At 52.5% G+C, this 16848-nt stretch overlaps 6 protein-coding genes across 6 annotated transcripts; 4 read left to right on the forward strand and 2 right to left on the reverse strand.

The window, feature by feature from the left end:
• Positions 1-1308: 1308 nt before the first annotated feature.
• Positions 1309-2196, forward strand: BKA58DRAFT_176136 (uncharacterized protein). The gene has a single exon (XM_046165279.1). It carries the CDS (start codon positions 1570-1572, stop codon positions 2035-2037), a length of 468 nt encoding a protein of 155 aa, XP_046025249.1. The 5' UTR covers positions 1309-1569; the 3' UTR covers positions 2038-2196.
• A 1461-nt stretch (positions 2197-3657) lies between these two features.
• Positions 3658-8042, reverse strand: BKA58DRAFT_316081 (transcription elongation factor spt6; the record flags this gene model as incomplete). Its single annotated transcript, XM_046167557.1, has 4 exons — positions 3658-3911; positions 3971-7610; positions 7652-7813; positions 7866-8042. 4 exons carry the CDS (start codon positions 8040-8042, stop codon positions 3658-3660), a joined length of 4233 nt encoding a protein of 1410 aa, XP_046025250.1.
• Positions 8043-9261: 1219 nt separating this feature from the next.
• Positions 9262-10771, forward strand: BKA58DRAFT_315868 (dual specificity mitogen-activated protein kinase; the record flags this gene model as incomplete). The annotated part of the gene is made up of 4 exons (XM_046167544.1): positions 9262-9543; positions 9596-9753; positions 9807-10335; positions 10385-10771. 4 exons carry the CDS (start codon positions 9262-9264, stop codon positions 10769-10771), a joined length of 1356 nt encoding a protein of 451 aa, XP_046025251.1.
• A 980-nt stretch (positions 10772-11751) lies between these two features.
• BKA58DRAFT_176162 (benzoate 4-monooxygenase cytochrome P450) lies at positions 11752-13775 on the forward strand. The gene is made up of 4 exons (XM_046165280.1): positions 11752-11980; positions 12033-13121; positions 13178-13462; positions 13518-13775. The coding sequence occupies exons 1-4, from the start codon at positions 11879-11881 to the stop codon at positions 13560-13562; spliced, it is 1521 nt and encodes a 506-aa protein (XP_046025252.1). The 5' UTR covers positions 11752-11878; the 3' UTR covers positions 13563-13775.
• Positions 13776-14990: 1215 nt separating this feature from the next.
• BKA58DRAFT_314772 (CST complex subunit Ten1) lies at positions 14991-15402 on the reverse strand (the record flags this gene model as incomplete). The annotated part of the gene is made up of 2 exons (XM_046167491.1): positions 14991-15267; positions 15308-15402. The coding sequence occupies 2 exons, from the start codon at positions 15400-15402 to the stop codon at positions 14991-14993; spliced, it is 372 nt and encodes a 123-aa protein (XP_046025253.1).
• A 117-nt stretch (positions 15403-15519) lies between these two features.
• Positions 15520-16772, forward strand: BKA58DRAFT_385012 (Snf7-domain-containing protein). Its single transcript, XM_046170325.1, has 4 exons — positions 15520-15625; positions 15749-15940; positions 15993-16197; positions 16254-16772. The coding sequence occupies exons 2-4, from the start codon at positions 15760-15762 to the stop codon at positions 16543-16545; spliced, it is 678 nt and encodes a 225-aa protein (XP_046025254.1). The 5' UTR covers positions 15520-15625; positions 15749-15759; the 3' UTR covers positions 16546-16772.
• Positions 16773-16848: the final 76 nt, after the last annotated feature.

Here is a 16848-nt window from a genome sequence, read left to right on the forward strand (position 1 = left end):
GAGAGCTACTGTAGCATGCTGCTTTCCCCGCATTCGAGTGCGTTTCTGTTACTTAAGCGCGAGCATGGTTCGAGAGTGTCGGTTAGGTAAGGTGTACGAGGGGGAGAGCCCGTGCATGGCAGGCGTTTGTGAGCGCTTTGGAATACCCCTATGATTATGAAGCGTACAGAATACCACAAATTAATCCACTTGCGAATGTGCACACGGAGTGCGAAACGGGAAGTTACAGTCAGATGGTTTGGGCGAATGGGTGTGCCAAGCATCGTGAGGTCTTGTCTAGTCTCGTCAGCTATGGTGTGACTGCGGTCAAATCACCGATGCTTCACTCCACGTAATGTGCAACGCATATTACACACAATGGCGACATGACATGCGCAAATAGCATCACCCCAGCTGCAGCGATCGCGAGCACTGCAGGTACCTGATCACAGGGCCAGCCACAACAGGGGGCCACGTACCTGTTCGTCACCGCAGACCGCAAGCACAGAGCCGCCCACGCCTAGACTTCACGATGCTCGACGTCATGCACGACGGTGCGTCCGGAGGCTCGGACAGCCAACTGAACGTACGTGGTCAGCTGGCAGAGCGAAAAATTGAAGTGGCCGAAGATGCAATTGCTTTTTTGGAAGACGCCACCGACGTTGAAGCTCGCTGTGCCTTGCAGAAGGATGGTTATCGATGCATGCAATGGGTATCAAAACAGCAACACCAGCATCGAACAGGCAGCGTCAGAATCTGCAGCGTCTCCATCTCGGTTCCCCTCTGATCCAGGCACCCGATGACAAGCGCAGAGCGTATGCGGCGTATGCATGACGCGAGCCAGACGTGAGACGCAGCACCGCGAAAAAATCTCTTCCCGCCTCCACACTCTCCGGCGGGAAGCGTGCGCTGGCCGTCGCGGAAGCTGGCACAAGGCCCCAGTTTGCGCATGGCGTCTTCTGCGACAAATTTTCAGTCAGACACCTCACAGGCGGCGCTTCGGCCATGTGCGACGCAGGTGGATGCGGTTGCTGCGGAGCCAAGCTCCGGGCTTTCGATAGCGTCATGGGCTCGATCGCTTCGCTCCTTGTTCTCCGCTGCACCTGACCATTTCCCCTGGCAATCTCTTACCCCCGAGAAACTCGCTCCAGCCAATCACCGCATTTTGAGGGGGTAATGGTAAACTATTCATGGTGCTGAGAAATTTCCTACACTGGCCTTGTTAGGGGACGCATGATCCATCGACTGCCGTTAACTGCAAAGTGTCGCTCAGACTTCCAAGGCTTCTGAGCTGGCCTCGTGCGCGTCTGGTTCGTTTCGTGGCGCCGAAAAAAAGCTTGCGCGTGAGAGGTTTTCTTGCCTTGCATTTCAGTAGTAAGAGGGGATCGTGATCAGTGCGACGCTGTTTGTTATATAAACCCTTCTACCCCAGTAGGTCTTGTTGAGTACCAACGATCATCAACCACTACAGATCTTCCCGGAGCTACCTCTTATTATCAACGCTACCCCAGATTCCCATCGACGACAGTCGCCACTTGACTTGATCCCAACATCCAAACAACCAACCAACCTCACTACCAAACAATCAAAATGGTCAACTTCCACATCAGCGAGCCTCACCCATCCGCCGGTGCCTACATGTACTCTGGCCGCGGCGGTGCCGGCAATGCTATGCGCATCAAGCCCACCGAGGTCACCCCCGGCCCCACAGCCTCAGGTCCTGCTTCGCGCACTAAGCTGCCTCCCCCACCCAGCAACGCCTTCTACGCCACCGGTCGTGGCGGTGCTGGCAACATGAAGAAGTCTGAGCGCGCCATCTTCAGCTTCGACGAGGAACTCCAACAGCAAGAACGTCTCCGCACTCAACAAGCACCCGTCTACCACATCGGTCGCGGCGGTGCCGGCAACCTCGTCGACGAGATGAAGCCCCGATCCCAACGCCAAAACTCCGCCTCCTCCACCTCCAGCTCCTCGAGCGTAGAGAGCGAGAAGGACGGCGTCCGCCGCAGCATGGAGCACGCATGGCAGCGCCTGAGCAGGCAATTCTCTCACCAATAAGAGAGTTACCGCCGCCTCATCTTGCGCTCAACCTTCACTTCTTGCATACCCATCTTCAACATGAGAGCTGGTTCTGAATCTCTCGTCATCTTCCATCCCAGCATTTCCATCAGCACGGCGTTTCCATGGAGGTCTACCATCTCCCATTGTACAATCACCAACAACAAAAGTTCCTTTTACGACATCTTTCTTGATAACGACATATCCACACACAACCATCGAGGAGCCAGGCGCCTACCTCCGGTCATCAACAGACATAAAAGTAACACCTTGATACCCGGAAACTAAATCCTGCTCTTACGAGAGAGGGCTCTCTACTATTCATTGAACATTTTTTCATCATTTGCGGTAAGGGGAGGAGGAAGTTTATACCCCCAAGCCAGTGAGAAGCTGGCGAGGACAAGGACGGGTTCGTCCTTGCCTCTGTTCATAGTAATAATTGAATGATATCCATCTTCATATCTTTGTGCCAACTGGTCACTCTGCGACTCTTCCATGTTACCATCCTGCATAAAGTTGAGGACGCAAGCCATATACTCCGGAATTACGCAATGTCGTGAACACCTAGCAACGTCTATCCGGTGAGTAACGCACATCCAGCCATTTCCTCAGCTCCTCTGACACGTACTTCCTAACTGCGAAAACCTCTTCACCAACGAAAACTCCCCATTATCTCACAATAATGCATCCAGCCTCCTCCCGCCCTACAACCCACGACTCAGCACAGCACAGTCTCGACTAAACCAGCCCAGCCTCCAGCACCAACGTAAACATGCCAAGCCACCGGGTATAATTCGTACACGGAGTTGACTCCGTCAAGTTTTCCTTTTGTGGCGTGTAGATCTAGATCGGCCGGACCAGCAAGCTTGCATGCATGCATACGCGAGCGTAGATCAGAGTCTGTTTCACCGGAATATCTGATGGAGACGGGACGGAGAAAATGACCCATGTGGAGATCGTGAGGATGGGTGAGTGTCACCGGTTAGAGGGGCGATCTAGTATTGTTGGTGATGGTATTACGATCGGTGGAGACTTGTCAAATTAGACAGCGTTTTTTTTTTTGCGTGCACCTCACATTATGAAAAACAAACGAACAGGCCTGCAGCCTACATCAAGATAGGAATATGCAAAGTAGTCAGCCTAACAGCAACGTAGGCTCTACGATGTTTAGTTTTATTCCCTTAAATAAGGTGCGTGGGTTTGTTAGGTGGTGAGGTTGGGTTCGGGGTTTATTATCCTTCGTTTCCGTAAGTAAGGAAGGTGTACATGGAACAAGTTCAAAACATTTCAAAACATCGATACTAACCGAGACGACGGACTTTACGACATACGATGCGCGTACATTTAAGTGTGTTGCACGGAGATTGGGAAGAACAAAATGCCAATTTCTGATATCTCTATAGACTGGGAAATCCCCAAAGAGCGCCGTATTATGAGTGGTAATTCTTTTAGTGGCCCTTTCAAAGTAGGCTATGCAATGATCCCGGGATGACTGATGTGAAGAGAACAGATACAAAAAATAAAGCCAGGGGAAAACTACCAATACACGTACTCGAAGCACTCCAAAACCCAACTTCCAGCTTGGTCTTGGAATAGACTGCCAGTCGACCTTCGTTTTCCTCAACGCCTTGGTTGCGCTTTGCTAGCCGTACTGATCAACAGCTTGAAGCCGTTCTTGAGCGCCAACATATCGGGGTAAACGTTCTTGTGTAGTTCGAATGCGTTGGGAACGACCTTGATGCCCCAGGCTCCCTTGGGTCCGCGAGCGCTCATCTGGAAGCAGATCCAGAAGTGACCGGGGTACTTGGGCATGCTGCAGAAGGCGTACATGGAGCGTGAAGGGTTGGCTTCGCAGTAGTTCTCTAACCATTTCTCTGCGAAGGAGTTAGCTTGTGATTCGAATATCAGAGGGTGGATGATGCGATAGACTTACCAGTATCTTCTCGTGTACCAGGTTGGAATCGCTCATCTCGTGTAATCTCTGTAACTTTGCGTGCCATAGCTTCGACGTGGTTGACGATCAACTCGTCGAGATCGGAGTAAGTGTGCTTTCCGATCTTGAGCTGCTTTCCGAGCGAGAACTGGTTGGCCTTGTTCATCTCGAGAACGTCAAGATGCTGGTATGCGTTGTTGGACACTTTCCATGTGACGACCAGATGGTCGAAACCCTTGGACGATGGACGAATGACCAGGTCACCAGTCTCCTTACCACCGAGATACTCTTCGGCTTGCATGGTGTTGAAGGCAAAGAACAGAGGGTGGTTGACGACACGGTTGGGCCGACCGGACGCAACTTCTTTCTCCTTCTCGGCAGCCTTCTTGTCGAGGGCTTCTTGAGTGTCATCCCATTCCCCAGCTGCGCGGTTGTAGGGCTTCTTCTCTGGCGCTCGAATGAGATCGTCTCGGAGCGACAGTTGTGCAGTAAGAGCCTTGCGATTGAGGTAAACGATACGTGCGCGCACGATCTGATGGCTCTGGTAGACGTGGCGAGGTTCTTGACCGCCACTGCTAACACCCTCTGGGAACTCTGATTCGGACACGCCACCTTCGATGCCGCATTCCAACTTGACCTCGATGTGATCTGGGAATGTTCGCCTGATGGTAACGGGCACGACCATACCCTCATAAAGTGTCTCCTCCGTCTCACCAGTCAACATTGTGAACAGCTCAGCACCAGACAGCAGCGCAAAGATCTGTCGGATCTCCTCGTAAGGGTTGTCGAGCTCAGCGCGAATGGTCTCGAGTGTTGCGCGCTTGCGCTGACCGAAGTTCCGTTCAATCTCCGCTGCGTAGTCTTCGAGGGCCAGGTCGTTGACTAGATCGGTGGTCTCTTCGCGAACCATCTTCCTAACAACGGCACTGGGTCCACCTTCGTCAGTCTCGGCCTTAACATCTTCTTCGTCCATGTTAAGGGCATCAGCGACCATCTTCCTCGCGAGATCGTAGTCTTCTGGATGTACACGAGTGTAGTCCAAGTAATCGGAGGATTCTTCTGTTGAGTCGTAGGGGATGTAAAGGAAACTGGCGCAATTCTGGAAAACCTTGGGACCCATGGCTGCCTTGAGGTCCCTAGACTCAGACACACCGAGAAGGTCGAAACGTGACAGAATCTCATCGCTGTTCGCTTGAATGGCCTTGATCAACCGATCAGCCTTACGAGGCCCCAGACCACACACGTAAGGAATCAACTTCGAGAGGTATTTGTCGTCGTAGGTCTCCGGTAGGTCGATACCCACGAGGTTGACCATGTCTACCATGGCGGTCTCTAGGCGGTCCAGGAGCTTCTCTTGTGGTATCAAGGTTTGATTGGGGATGAAGGGTATCGAAACGATGTCTTTACCGAGCGATGCGTATTCCGCCAATGGATTTTGCAGGTACCGTCCGAGAGCAACGCAGTACCTCGTTAGCGCGGGATACTTGGGGAACTCGGCGATAGCCCGACCACTCGTATGGTAAAGACGGGCGACCTCATCGTTAACCAAGATCACTTCCAGCGGCTCGTTCCTCTCTTCACCGGTGTCTTCGTCCTCGTATGCTGGGCCGGTCAAGCCTCGCTGGCCGATGATTTCCTGAAGATCCTTGTACAGTTTTCGTGTCTCGACAGAGAAGCCACTGACACCAATCACGTCTGGTCGGCGACGCTGTATCACGTCGACGAACTTATCGATGTCTTGGCCTTCAGGAATACCACGCTCCGCGTTCCCAAGGCGCATCTCCACCAAGCGGCCGTGCTCAAGTACTCGCCCATCGTTCTCAACATAGGCCCACATGATTGCGTCTCCACGTTGGCCTTTGCCGTTGGTCAGGCAGAGGACGTTTGGTACAGATCCGAGAGGTGCACTCTTCAGCTTGTAGGGTGCTTGATCAAGCTTGTTGTAGTAGTTCTCTCTTGCTGATGCGGCGAGTTCATCCTCGCATCGAGCACGCAGGGTTTCTTTGACACCATTGGCGATGACATGCTGTAGCTTGTCTAGCGCGGCACCGAGCAGTTCCTTACGGAGGGCGTTCCAAGTGTCAGAGACTTCACTGACACCTTCGGAGATGATCTTTTCTTCAAGCTTTGTCTTGAAGTTCTTGTAGTTGCCCATGGAGATTCGGACTTGTACAAGACCTTCTGCCTCGGCCTTCAGCATCTTCAAAAAGAGATCCGGCCGACCTTGAAGATCCGAAAATGTGACCCCACGTAGGTACTTGAACTCGTAGTAGGGATGGTCCTCTGTGATCTTTCGCATGCCCTTGTCAGTGCGAATACAGTCAATCTGCGCGTTCTGGTAGAAGCTACCACGCAGGTATCGACGGAGGCGCGAGCACATTTGCAAATCCTGAACAAACAAGAGCTTCGTAGACCTGAGAAGAGTGGCGCCAGTCTCTGGAGCTTCAGCCATCTGGTCAGCGAGCTCTTCAACTTTGTATGGCGGGTCCTCGATTGTATGCGCGCCTCGGTTCGACCCATCGACCTTCTTCGCAAAGTCCTCTGGTGTGATGCCGATCGCTTTAACGAGTTGATTTGCTTTGCCGCCGCGCAATTTGTCGAAAAAGCTTCGCGCGTTGTTGGCACGCTTCTGTGTTCCATTCACTTCCTGCCGGACCTCGTTGATCTCTTGCGAGTACTTGTAGTGCAGGTAATCTTGGAGTTCCTGGATCTCTTCGATAGTAATGGCCTTGGCCGCCAACTCCTCAATCTCGGGATCAGTGATGTCAGAGTATACACTCTTCAGGTTCTCATAGTTTTGCTTGAGGGCATCGCGCTTCTCTGCAAAGGCTCTGAACTTGAGGTCGAACTCGAATACTTCCCACAAGTCGGCCTGATTGAGCAGGCGCTCTGGTCGTGCATCCATAGGCGGCGGATTGTCTATGTCGTCGTAATCGTCGTTATCGCTTGGCGCGTGGATGAGGTAATCCTTCCGGTGATTGAAGATGAAGGGCACTTCGTAGTCTTCAAGATTGATAAACTCCAGGACCTTGCGCACGGCCTTCTCGAAAGGTTGCAGGAAGTAGCGGGGGAGGCCCTTCTTTGGCCACAGCATATTGCTGATCCAGGTGGCCTCTTCTGTCAAGCGTGCTTGCATGTCTTCTGGTGTAAGCTCGATCTCCTTGAAAGACCTCCGAGCTAGCTGCAGTCGCTCGGGAATGTCGGTCTCGCGGATGACGTTGTCCTCATCCGTAAGCATGCGCTCCTGTAGCTGCGATGGCTCGAAGACGTCCTTGAGTTGAAGCTCACGGCCTTCACCGGCTTGCTCATCCTCTTCCGCCTCTTGCATCTCCAGGGCCCAGTCATAATCTGTGCCATCACCGAAGGCAGCCCTGTAGTCTTCCTCTGCTCCCTCGTCCAGACCAGCAGCCTGCAGTCCCTTTGTGATCAGATTTATGCCTGGTTGTGTGACGTCGCGGTCATCTTCGATCTCGTCTTCGAACTTGTCGTCCTCGATGAAGTCGTCGAATTCGTCGCCTAGGCGCCCGCGCGGCTCGTCGTAGTCTTCGTTTACTTCGTCGTCGGAGAAGATGTCGTCCACGCCGCGAGACTTGACGCGCTCCTTGTGGCCACGCTTCAGGCGCTTGAATCTCGACTTCCCCTATGTTAGCGGTGTCCACGCTTCAGCACAGTATGCCTTACCTGTTCTTCTGCCGGGCGCTCAACCTCGACACCGATCAGGTCCAGATCCTCGTCATCCAGGGCCTCCTCCTCGTCACGGTTCTTCTTCCTCTTCCTGCGCCGACGTTTGCGCTCCGCGATCTCGTCTTCTTCGTCCTCGTCTGCGATGAAGCCTTCACCTTCCTATATGTCCGTTAGCACCTGCAGATGCTCCAGCCAATATGGCCAAGCTTACCTGTCGCAGTCGATCCTCGTCGTCGTCATCTTCCTCCTCGCTCGAGTCGTCAATGCCATTGGTGCCATTTGTCTTCTTCGGCCTGGATTCAACGGCGTCGCCAGCCTCGCCATCAAAGTCCTCATCTTCCTCCTCGTCGCTGCCTACGTCGGCGATTGTGTCGAAGAACTCCGCCATGGTGATTCAAACAAGGACAACGCGTGGACTGATGGTTCTGGCGATGGAGCGCGATGGACGATTTCGGCGGCTCTTTGCGGCGAAGTGGCTATCGTGCTGCGGCGATTCAGCAGGAGGGAGTTTCGGGCGCAATGGAGGTAAAGGAGAGAAGGAGGGCAGAAGTAGGCTCTCAAAGGTTCGCGCACCCATCGGCCGCGTTAACTTTCGGCCGCACTGACGCTCGTCACGTGACAGCCTGATACGCGCTAGGCGGGATACCGTCAACAAAAGTTGACCATGCCCGACTTGGTACAGCATGCTACAGCTACAGGCATCAAACACGTGGGCTTCCCTAGTCTGGTTCTCTATATGTATCTAGTCATGAACTCTGGCAGTGTTTGAGAAGGATTGAGCTTAGATATACTAGGGATGCAGCGACGACTCAAGCTTCAATGCACAGAATGATCGTTATCGCTACACCTCGCAAGAGAATACTTTCAAGGCAACGATTACACTCTGCGTTTGTTTGAGCTGTATTGCGTGGCGTTGATTGGCATGAAAAACGGTAGACGTCGGATTGGCCTGTTACGCCAGGCACATGGCCGCATTCGAGATACGCGCTTTGAAGTTCTGCGCTAGAAGCAGGTGAAGCATGGCGACGAGGAACCATGCGAGTCTGAAACCTCCTGAACAAGGCATCGTATAGTGTATACAAACTTGTCAAAGACTCATCCCTTGGAGAGCGGGAGTATTTGATAGCTCTCTTTCTCCTCGAAGACAGAGCTATCTTGCTGCCCATCTGCATCCTCTGCAGCCTCGCAGACTTGGTTTACAGACGTTGGACGCTACCGCAACCCCACCAGCGCGCCCCACTCGCGCTGGATACTGACACGACCACGACCTCTCCTGAACCGGTTTGCTGTCAACGACGCCCGAGACACTGCCCTTCATTCACTGCCATCGCCATTCCAATCGGTCCCTGCATTCTGCCACCTGCACATTTGCTCGTCAGGCGCCCGGAAACGGACAAACCAATAGACGCTGTCCTCCTTTGGGCTATTTCCGTCATTGGCGTACCATCGTCGACCCAGCGTCGGGCGGCAAACTCGAAACCACAGCCAGCACCTGGCTTCTTACCCACTCCGACTCTGTATTCTTGACGGAGTAACCTGTACCTTGCAGTCGTTGCACCCGTCCACCCTCACCCACACGACAGCAGCGCTCGGCGCAAACCTTCAAGATGGCCGAGTCGTCTTTCAAGCAGAAGACGATGAAGAGGAAGAACGTCAAGGGTCTCGCACTCAGCGCTCCTGCCCCCAAACCCGCACCTTCCGCCGGAGATGCCCAAATACCCGGCGCCCGAGCCAACGACGAGAAGCAGGATACCCTAGAGATTGGTGTTGAGTTCCAGCTGGATCTAAAGGCCGAGGACCTGATAGTGCTGCGCGAACTGGGCCATGGAAACGGAGGAACAGTCAGCAAGGTGCAGCACGCTGCTACCAAGGTCATCATGGCGCGGAAGGTGAGTTACACACCAAGAGCATGTATGGCACGAGGAAGACTGACAGGGACAGGTCATCCACGTCGAAGCGAAGAACGAAGTCCGGAAGCGAATCGTGCGAGAACTCCGAATCATGCACGACTGCAACTCACCCTACATTGTCGACTTTTATGGTGCCTTCCAAAATCCCTCCGGCGATGTCATTATGTGCATGGAGTACATGGACGTGGGGTAGGTGCAAGCTGCTTATGCTGGAGCATGTGATTTACTAACTTACACGCCAGGTCGCTTGATTGGGTCTCACGATCATTCGGACCCGTCCGCGTAGACGTTCTCGGAAAGATTTCAGAAGCCGTGCTCGGCGGCCTTGCCTACCTTTACAGCGCCCACCGTATCATGCATCGCGACCTCAAACCCTCAAACATCCTCGTCAACTCAAAAGGAAACATCAAGCTGTGTGACTTTGGTGTCTCAAGTGAACTCGAGGGGTCTATTGCCGAGACTTTCGTAGGAACAGGTACATACATGGCGCCGGAGCGCATACAAGGTTCTCCCTACACCGTCAAGTCGGATGTATGGAGTGTTGGACTGACGCTCATGGAACTGGCCATTGGCAAGTTTCCATTCTCTGGAAGCGCGGATGATGATGAAGCTGGAGGCCCTCAAGGTATTTTGGATCTCTTGCAGCAAATCGTGTTGGAACCTTCACCCAAGCTACCAAAGAGCGATGCCTTCCCATCCATTCTGGAGGACATGATTGCAAAGTGTTTGATGAAGGATCCAGCGGAGCGACCAACTCCCAAGGAGCTATACGTAAGTTGTCCCAGCTTGAATCGATGTCTAAGTGTGCTAACTATAGCAGGAACACGATGCCTTCCTTCAAGCTGCAAAGCGCACTCCTGTCAACCTTGAAGCATGGGCCATATCTATGATCGAGCACAACAAGCGCAAATCCCATCTCGCCCCAACCGCTCCTGCAGCGGACATTAAAGAGAAGCTCCGCGAGCGATCTCCTCCCCACAAGCGTGAATCCAGCGACCCTAGGCAAAGAGTAGCCAATGGCGACCCCGAACCAGCACCACGACGACCTTCATACCCTACACGGACATCGAGCAGTTCCAATGTCATGAACCTACCTATGCGACCTGCACCATCTGTAGATGGTCCGGGCAGCAGACCGGGTAGTAGGGGACCGTCAGCCAACGGCTTACCACCTCAGCCAAGGAGGTGGAACAGCGAAGTACAATAGTTGGAAAGACGCGTTTCCTATTAGATAGTGGATCTAGGCAAGTATATAGAGGTTATGAAAGATTCTGTAAGGCCCCTGCTGGATGTTGGGACCATGTTCATCAAATGTAAGGTCGGACGTTTTCGCCTTGAGGGCTTGTTGTTGTTGACTTTCGACTAGCATCAAATACCATTATTCATCTTTTCCATCTCATGCAATGCTGATGGAGATCTGTCTCGCCATGTTTCACGATAAACACTCCCCAGTCGGTGATATAGGCAGTACTGCGGCATCGCCAAACACCGTGCCGTGCTGGATCAGCGTTGAGCATGCCACTTTCCAGCCTGTGATTCGTACATGCCTATCTCCCCCACCTCCGGCAGTTCTTGTCCCTGTCGAACTACTTCAAGTACGCGCCTGATTGCAGCATCACAAGACTAGAAATGCACCGAAGCTCCGGGCTAGGAAAAGCAAAACACCACACGCAAGAAGGAGTGAAACGGGTGTGAATAAATTTTCTTCCATCTTGTAGTTTACGACAGCATGGTATCATATCCTTGAAAAATGCGATGGCAAAATAGACTTCGGGACTGTTCACTTTCTTATACGCCTTCTTGCTGACAGGTATGCAGTCGATTGTTCCATTGATCAGGGTAAGATGACTATCAACTCAGATAAGATGAACACTCGATTCGCCTTGTTTTTGTACACAACTTTTACAGCAATGACGCAATACGTCCGAAATTTGAAAGGACAGAGTTGTAGGAAGTCACCCATTCTACATTCACATCCTCTTAGGCGCTTTTATAAATACCTCACTTGTGTGGAAACTGCAAGATCCTCTCATACTACATCGATCGATCTCCATCTTATCAAGAAGTTCACGCGGGCTGTTAGATCTATCACCCGACTGTGCGTCATTCATCACGAAACTTAATGTTCGCAAGCGCAAAGCTTAATGCGGGGCTCCGAGGTGGTAAGCCGGGAACTAAGCCGGGCACTACGCGGTCCGACCACGATAGGTATATATCAACTTCAGCTGCGATGCATCCTATTGCAATGACGGTCGTCAGCAGAATCTCATCAGGACCGTAAGTCAGAGTTATCTGGCTCTATCGACATTGTGCAATGACGGATACAAGCAATAACGCTGCGCTTGGCCTCTCACTGTCGTCGTTGCTACCAAGCGGGGCGCATCCGATAGTAGCAAGCGTGTTGCTTATCTTGGTTGTGAGTTCACCAGCTTCAGGGTTGTTCCTTCCCGCCACTGACCCATAGGAAGTCCACATTCGTATACGGCTTCTACAATGCGTTTCTGCATCCGCTTCGCCACTACCCCGGTCCTCTGCTCTGGCGAGCCTTCCGCATCCCCCATGTCGTCTCAACACATCGTGGAGAGATTCACAAACGACTCACTGAATTCCATACCAAATATGGACCCGTCGTGCGTGTGGCTCCCAACGAGCTGTCCTATGCCAGCAGCCGCGCGTTGAAAGATATCTACGTCACCCGCCCTGGCCATCTGCCATTCGAGCGTAACCGTACTTCGTTCAAGAAGCAGACCCCGACGGATCCAAACTCCATCGTGAACTGGCATGAAGGAGACCACGCGAGATACAAACGGGCATTCGCGAATGGGTTCTCGGAGAAGATCTTGAAAGAACAGGCACCGATCATTGAGAGCTACGTTGACCTCTTCATGACACAGCTAAAGAAAAGGAAGACCATCGATCTTGAGAAGTGGCTGAACTATCTCACCTTCGATATATCCGGCGACTTCACATATGGCGAGTCCTGGAATTGTGTCGCGAACGGCAAAGCGCATGCCTGGGTCGACATATCCCAAGACTTCGGTAAAGGCCTTGCTTTGATCCAGTCAACCAACATGTATCCGCCCATCGATAAGCTACTCCGCTACATCATTCCCAAGCGCATTTTGAAAAGGAGCATGGAACACCGAAAGATGAGCTTTGAACAGGCTCGAAAGAGGATAGCCATGGATACAGAGCGTCCAGACTGGGTAACGCCGACCAAGAAGTACAGCGACCTCAAAGATCCCTTTACCGGCCCGGAGTGGGGCATAAACCTGCTCGTACTCGCCTTCGCCGGGAGTGAGACTTCAGCTAGTGCCTTGACTGCTATCATCAGATCCTTGGTACAGCATAAGGGTGTTCTGCATCGACTCACCGCGGAGATCAGGGGAACTTTCCAGAAAGAGAGTGACATCACAGTGGCAACAACAGGCAACCTGACCTACCTCAACGCAGTCATCTCAGAAGGCATGCGCCTTAACCCTCCCGTCGTCATCGGAGTCCCACGTATCGCACCTGCAGGCGGCGACATGGTGTGCGACAAGTGGGTTCCTGAAGGGGTAGGCTACTACTGTGCTTCTAAATATTGGCTTCTTAACTAACTTCATGTCAACAGACCTACGTGGCCTTCAATCAATTCTCCGCCTATCGACAATCCTACAACTTCCGCAACCCAAACTCCTTCATGCCGGAGAGATTTCTGGACCCAAAGTCGTATCACGAAGATGACATGGACGTGTTCCACCCTTTCCTGGTGGGCAGACACAAGTGCGTGGGTGTCAGTTTTGCTTGGTCTGAGATGCGTCTTATTCTTGCGAGGCTAGTGTGGAGCTTCGATATCAAGCTTAAGGACGAGCGTGATAGGTGGGATTGGGGTGAACAGTGTACCTACATCCTTTGGGTAAGTTTTATCTCGGGGACGGGATAATCGATTTGAAGTGCTAACAGTAGCGTAGGATAAGAAGCCCCTCGAGGTCATTCTGGATCATGTCAACAAGTAGGCAATGAATCTTACTCACATTAGGCGAATTTGTAAGGTAAAATGACGGAGTCCTTCGGTAATGGCTTTTGTAGACTCATTTCGCAAGTATTCTACTTACTTCTATACGCTCCGTACTCATCATATCTCCTGGAAGCGGAGTGCCAATCGTGGCTCACTTATGCTAGTACTGATGCAAGTGCTCCTCCTGGACGAGCAAACCGATCTGACACAAGCCATAAGTCTGTATCTTGATGTGCACTGCCATCGCTGCATTCCGGTACGCTACGCATACCCCTTCGATTCGAGAGGCCTAATAATGCTCTTATCGACTCATGACTGCTGCCTACAAGACTGGTGCTGAACGTGACCGGGTTTGTGCGGTTTTGCTCTAATTACACGTCCGCTACCACATTCCTTAGGCGGTAGCTACCCAGTATTACCTCCTCATCAAAGGAAGAGACAGCAGATAGCCACACCTTGCTGCGCCCCACGGAATTGACACGTTCATGTCGCTCTCATCGCAGCAGTATTAATTCGAGACGCCACAGCTCTCTTTTCCCCAGGTTCCTTCTCCAGCCATCTTTATCACCAGAGACCTACAAACATCGAATGAGCCCAAAACCAGCATAATTCTAGTCAAAACTCTTAAGTCCCGCATCAGACGAATTCAAAGCACCGAGCGTCTTCACCCAATAACTTCAATCTATCTCCACGAATCGAAAAGCGCCCAACACCAACACTATCAACCCTCAAACATCATGATGTTTACCACCACAAAACTTGCAACCCGCATGCTCATCGGACTGCTTTGTTCCCTTATGGCATCAACGGTACACGCTCTTCCGGTACCGCGCCCCAAGCTCGAGCCCAGAATTCTTTCATCCATGGCCCCAGGCTTCATTCTGTGGTGGAGCATATTCTCTTCCTCTTATCCCGAATACACACAACACACCCACAACTCAACTGCTGGAAGGGTGGTCATGAACTTAGGTATGGCGAGTGGTCTACTTGTTGGTGGGGTGGCGGTGGGAGTCATGGGTGGGTTGTGGTAGATCAGGAGGGAAATGTGTGCGGTGAAGATTTGGAGATGGAGAAGTTGGAGGTATGAGGGGTGGCTTTGCTGGATTACTAGGACCTTCGTACTAAATGAAGTTGGGGTGGGATGCTGAATTTATGCAGTTCAATACCAGTAATTCGCTGTGGCACTCTTGCAATGCTACAAATCTCCACGTAGCATTCTCCTTGGCGATATACCTTGAATACAGATGAGTGAGCGCCAATATGGAAAGCGTGGACTTGTGGCGTGTCCTGATAAAATTCGGGTGCTTTCACCAGCTGACCGTCAGCACTGTGGGATGGCTTTTTCCCTGGAGGCTTGTAATGCTTCCGATCAGGGGGCAACGTCCTTGTAATGGTACTGCAGAAGCATTTGCAGCCCGATTGTTCTTCAAGCAGCAGCTTTGCGCGCCTCGACGGCTTTCTCATACGCCTTGAGGTCGACGTTGCCTGCGTTCCAGACGGTGACGGCTTGTACAAAGACGCCCTTCTCCTTTCGGCGCTCGACATAACCGATAACATTGAGCCATGTTCCCACGTCTACGTTGAGTTCCTTAATCCGCTCGAGCACATGTTCGATATCGAGATTCGCGATGACGGGCGGATCAGATATTGGATAGTTGTGCTTGAGCCGCAGTGTCGCGGTCTTAGTGACGTACTCATCGATGCTGCAGCGCAGTCAGTCTCTGTGGCGACTATAGCTTTCACTCTATGTACCAGCCCAGAAAGCGGACTTTGGTGCCTTGCGCACATGCGGGCAAGTCACTCAGCAGCACCAGATTCGAAGCAACGGGACCAGACATTGTGCTTGAAGCAACGCGCGCAGAATGCGGTGGAAACTAGAGCCGCGGCCGAGGTGCACGTGCCATGGTTAGCGCAGACGACATCATACCCTCGTGCATCCAGGCCCGATTCATGACCAGCCAGGCACCCTTCAATCAATCCCACGCCGCCGCTGCAACAACTCAACCCTCTGCGCAACTCTCGCACCTATCGTACCTCTGAAATCTCCCGCATTCCCACAAAGTACGTTCAAGCCACCCACCATCCCCGCAGCCCCGCCATCCCACTCTCTGATAGGCTCCGAGTCTCCTGCATGGGCGTGCGATAGGACCAGACGACCGACAGTTGCTAACTAGAACCTTCAAGACAACTTCAATATGAGCGGCTGGGGCCTGGGCTGGTTTGGCGGTGGCCAGGCGAAGAAGGAGGCGCCAAAGAAGGCCATCCTCCAGCTTCGAGGTCAACTTGAGATGCTGAACAAGAGAGAGAAGCACCTGCAAAACCAGATGGATGAGCAAGATGCGCTTGCACGGAAATTCGTTTCTTCCAACAAGCAAGGTAAATTCATCTGGATTAGGCTTCCTGGCACAGTCGCTAACGCCTATTGCAGCCGCGAAATCAGCGTTACGGCGAAAGAAGCAGTTCGAGCATTCACTCGAGCAGACTAGCGCACAGATTATGACCCTAGAAAAAGAGATCTACTCCATCGAGACGGCCAACATCAACAAGGAGACGATGGAAGCTATGAAGAGCGCAGGAAAGGCCATGAAGGAGATACACGCCGGCCTGACCATCGACAAGGTCGACAACGTAATGTACGTCTCCCCCACAATAAAATGTCCACAGATCAACTTGCTAACAATACGCGCAGGGAGGACCTCCGCGAACAACACGCAATCGGCGAAGAAATCAGCGAAGCCATCACCTCCGGCGTCGGCGCGAACGGCATCGACGAAGACGAGCTGGACGAAGAGCTCGCCGAGCTACAACAAGAGAAGCTCGACGAGCAAATGCTCAACACGGGCAACGTGCCCATCCACGACGCCCCCTCCTCACAGAAGCTACCGCAAGCGCCGAATACCAACATCAAGGCACCGCAGCGGGTCGAGGAGGACGACGAAGAGGAGGAGCTGCGGAAGCTACAGGCCGAGATGGCCATGTAAGCGCGGGGCTACGGCTCAGATTATCGCTATTATGCGAGCATAGCGACTGCGGGACGCGGGAGGGTTTCAGGCGTACGGCGATATCAGCAGAAGCGGCATCTTGGGCTTTAGCTTCTTCTTTCCTATATATAATCGCAGCATTTGGGCTTTGGATTTTGTGTCGAGGCACTTGCTCTACCTATGAGATACGCGGGATATACCTTGCAATATCATACTCTCCATTTGAATATTCTGACCTACAAACTCGTTGTCCCTTTCTGTGGGCTGTCCTTCTGGATTCCCGGCATGCCTCTGATTGCGGGA

This window comes from Alternaria rosae (assembly GCF_020736505.1).
Source record: "Alternaria rosae strain MPI-PUGE-AT-0040 chromosome Unknown BKA58scaffold_5, whole genome shotgun sequence".
Taxonomy (NCBI): domain Eukaryota; kingdom Fungi; phylum Ascomycota; class Dothideomycetes; order Pleosporales; family Pleosporaceae; genus Alternaria; species Alternaria rosae.

Bases quoted from the DNA above. Each gene is read 5' to 3' on its own strand.
- BKA58DRAFT_176136 (XM_046165279.1), top strand. From the start codon at position 1,570: ATGGTCAACTTCCACATCAGCGAGCCTCACCCATCCGCCGGTGCCTAC.
- BKA58DRAFT_176162 (XM_046165280.1), top strand. From the start codon at position 11,879: ATGACGGATACAAGCAATAACGCTGCGCTTGGCCTCTCACTGTCGTCG. The intron at 13,122-13,177 runs GTAGGCTACTAC...TCATGTCAACAG, and splicing joins ACAAGTGGGTTCCTGAAGGG to ACCTACGTGGCCTTCAATCA. The intron at 13,463-13,517 runs GTAAGTTTTATC...ACAGTAGCGTAG, and splicing joins AGTGTACCTACATCCTTTGG to GATAAGAAGCCCCTCGAGGT.
- BKA58DRAFT_385012 (XM_046170325.1), top strand. From the start codon at position 15,760: ATGAGCGGCTGGGGCCTGGGCTGGTTTGGCGGTGGCCAGGCGAAGAAG. The intron at 15,941-15,992 runs GTAAATTCATCT...CGCCTATTGCAG, and splicing joins CGTTTCTTCCAACAAGCAAG to CCGCGAAATCAGCGTTACGG. The intron at 16,198-16,253 runs GTACGTCTCCCC...CAATACGCGCAG, and splicing joins GACAAGGTCGACAACGTAAT to GGAGGACCTCCGCGAACAAC.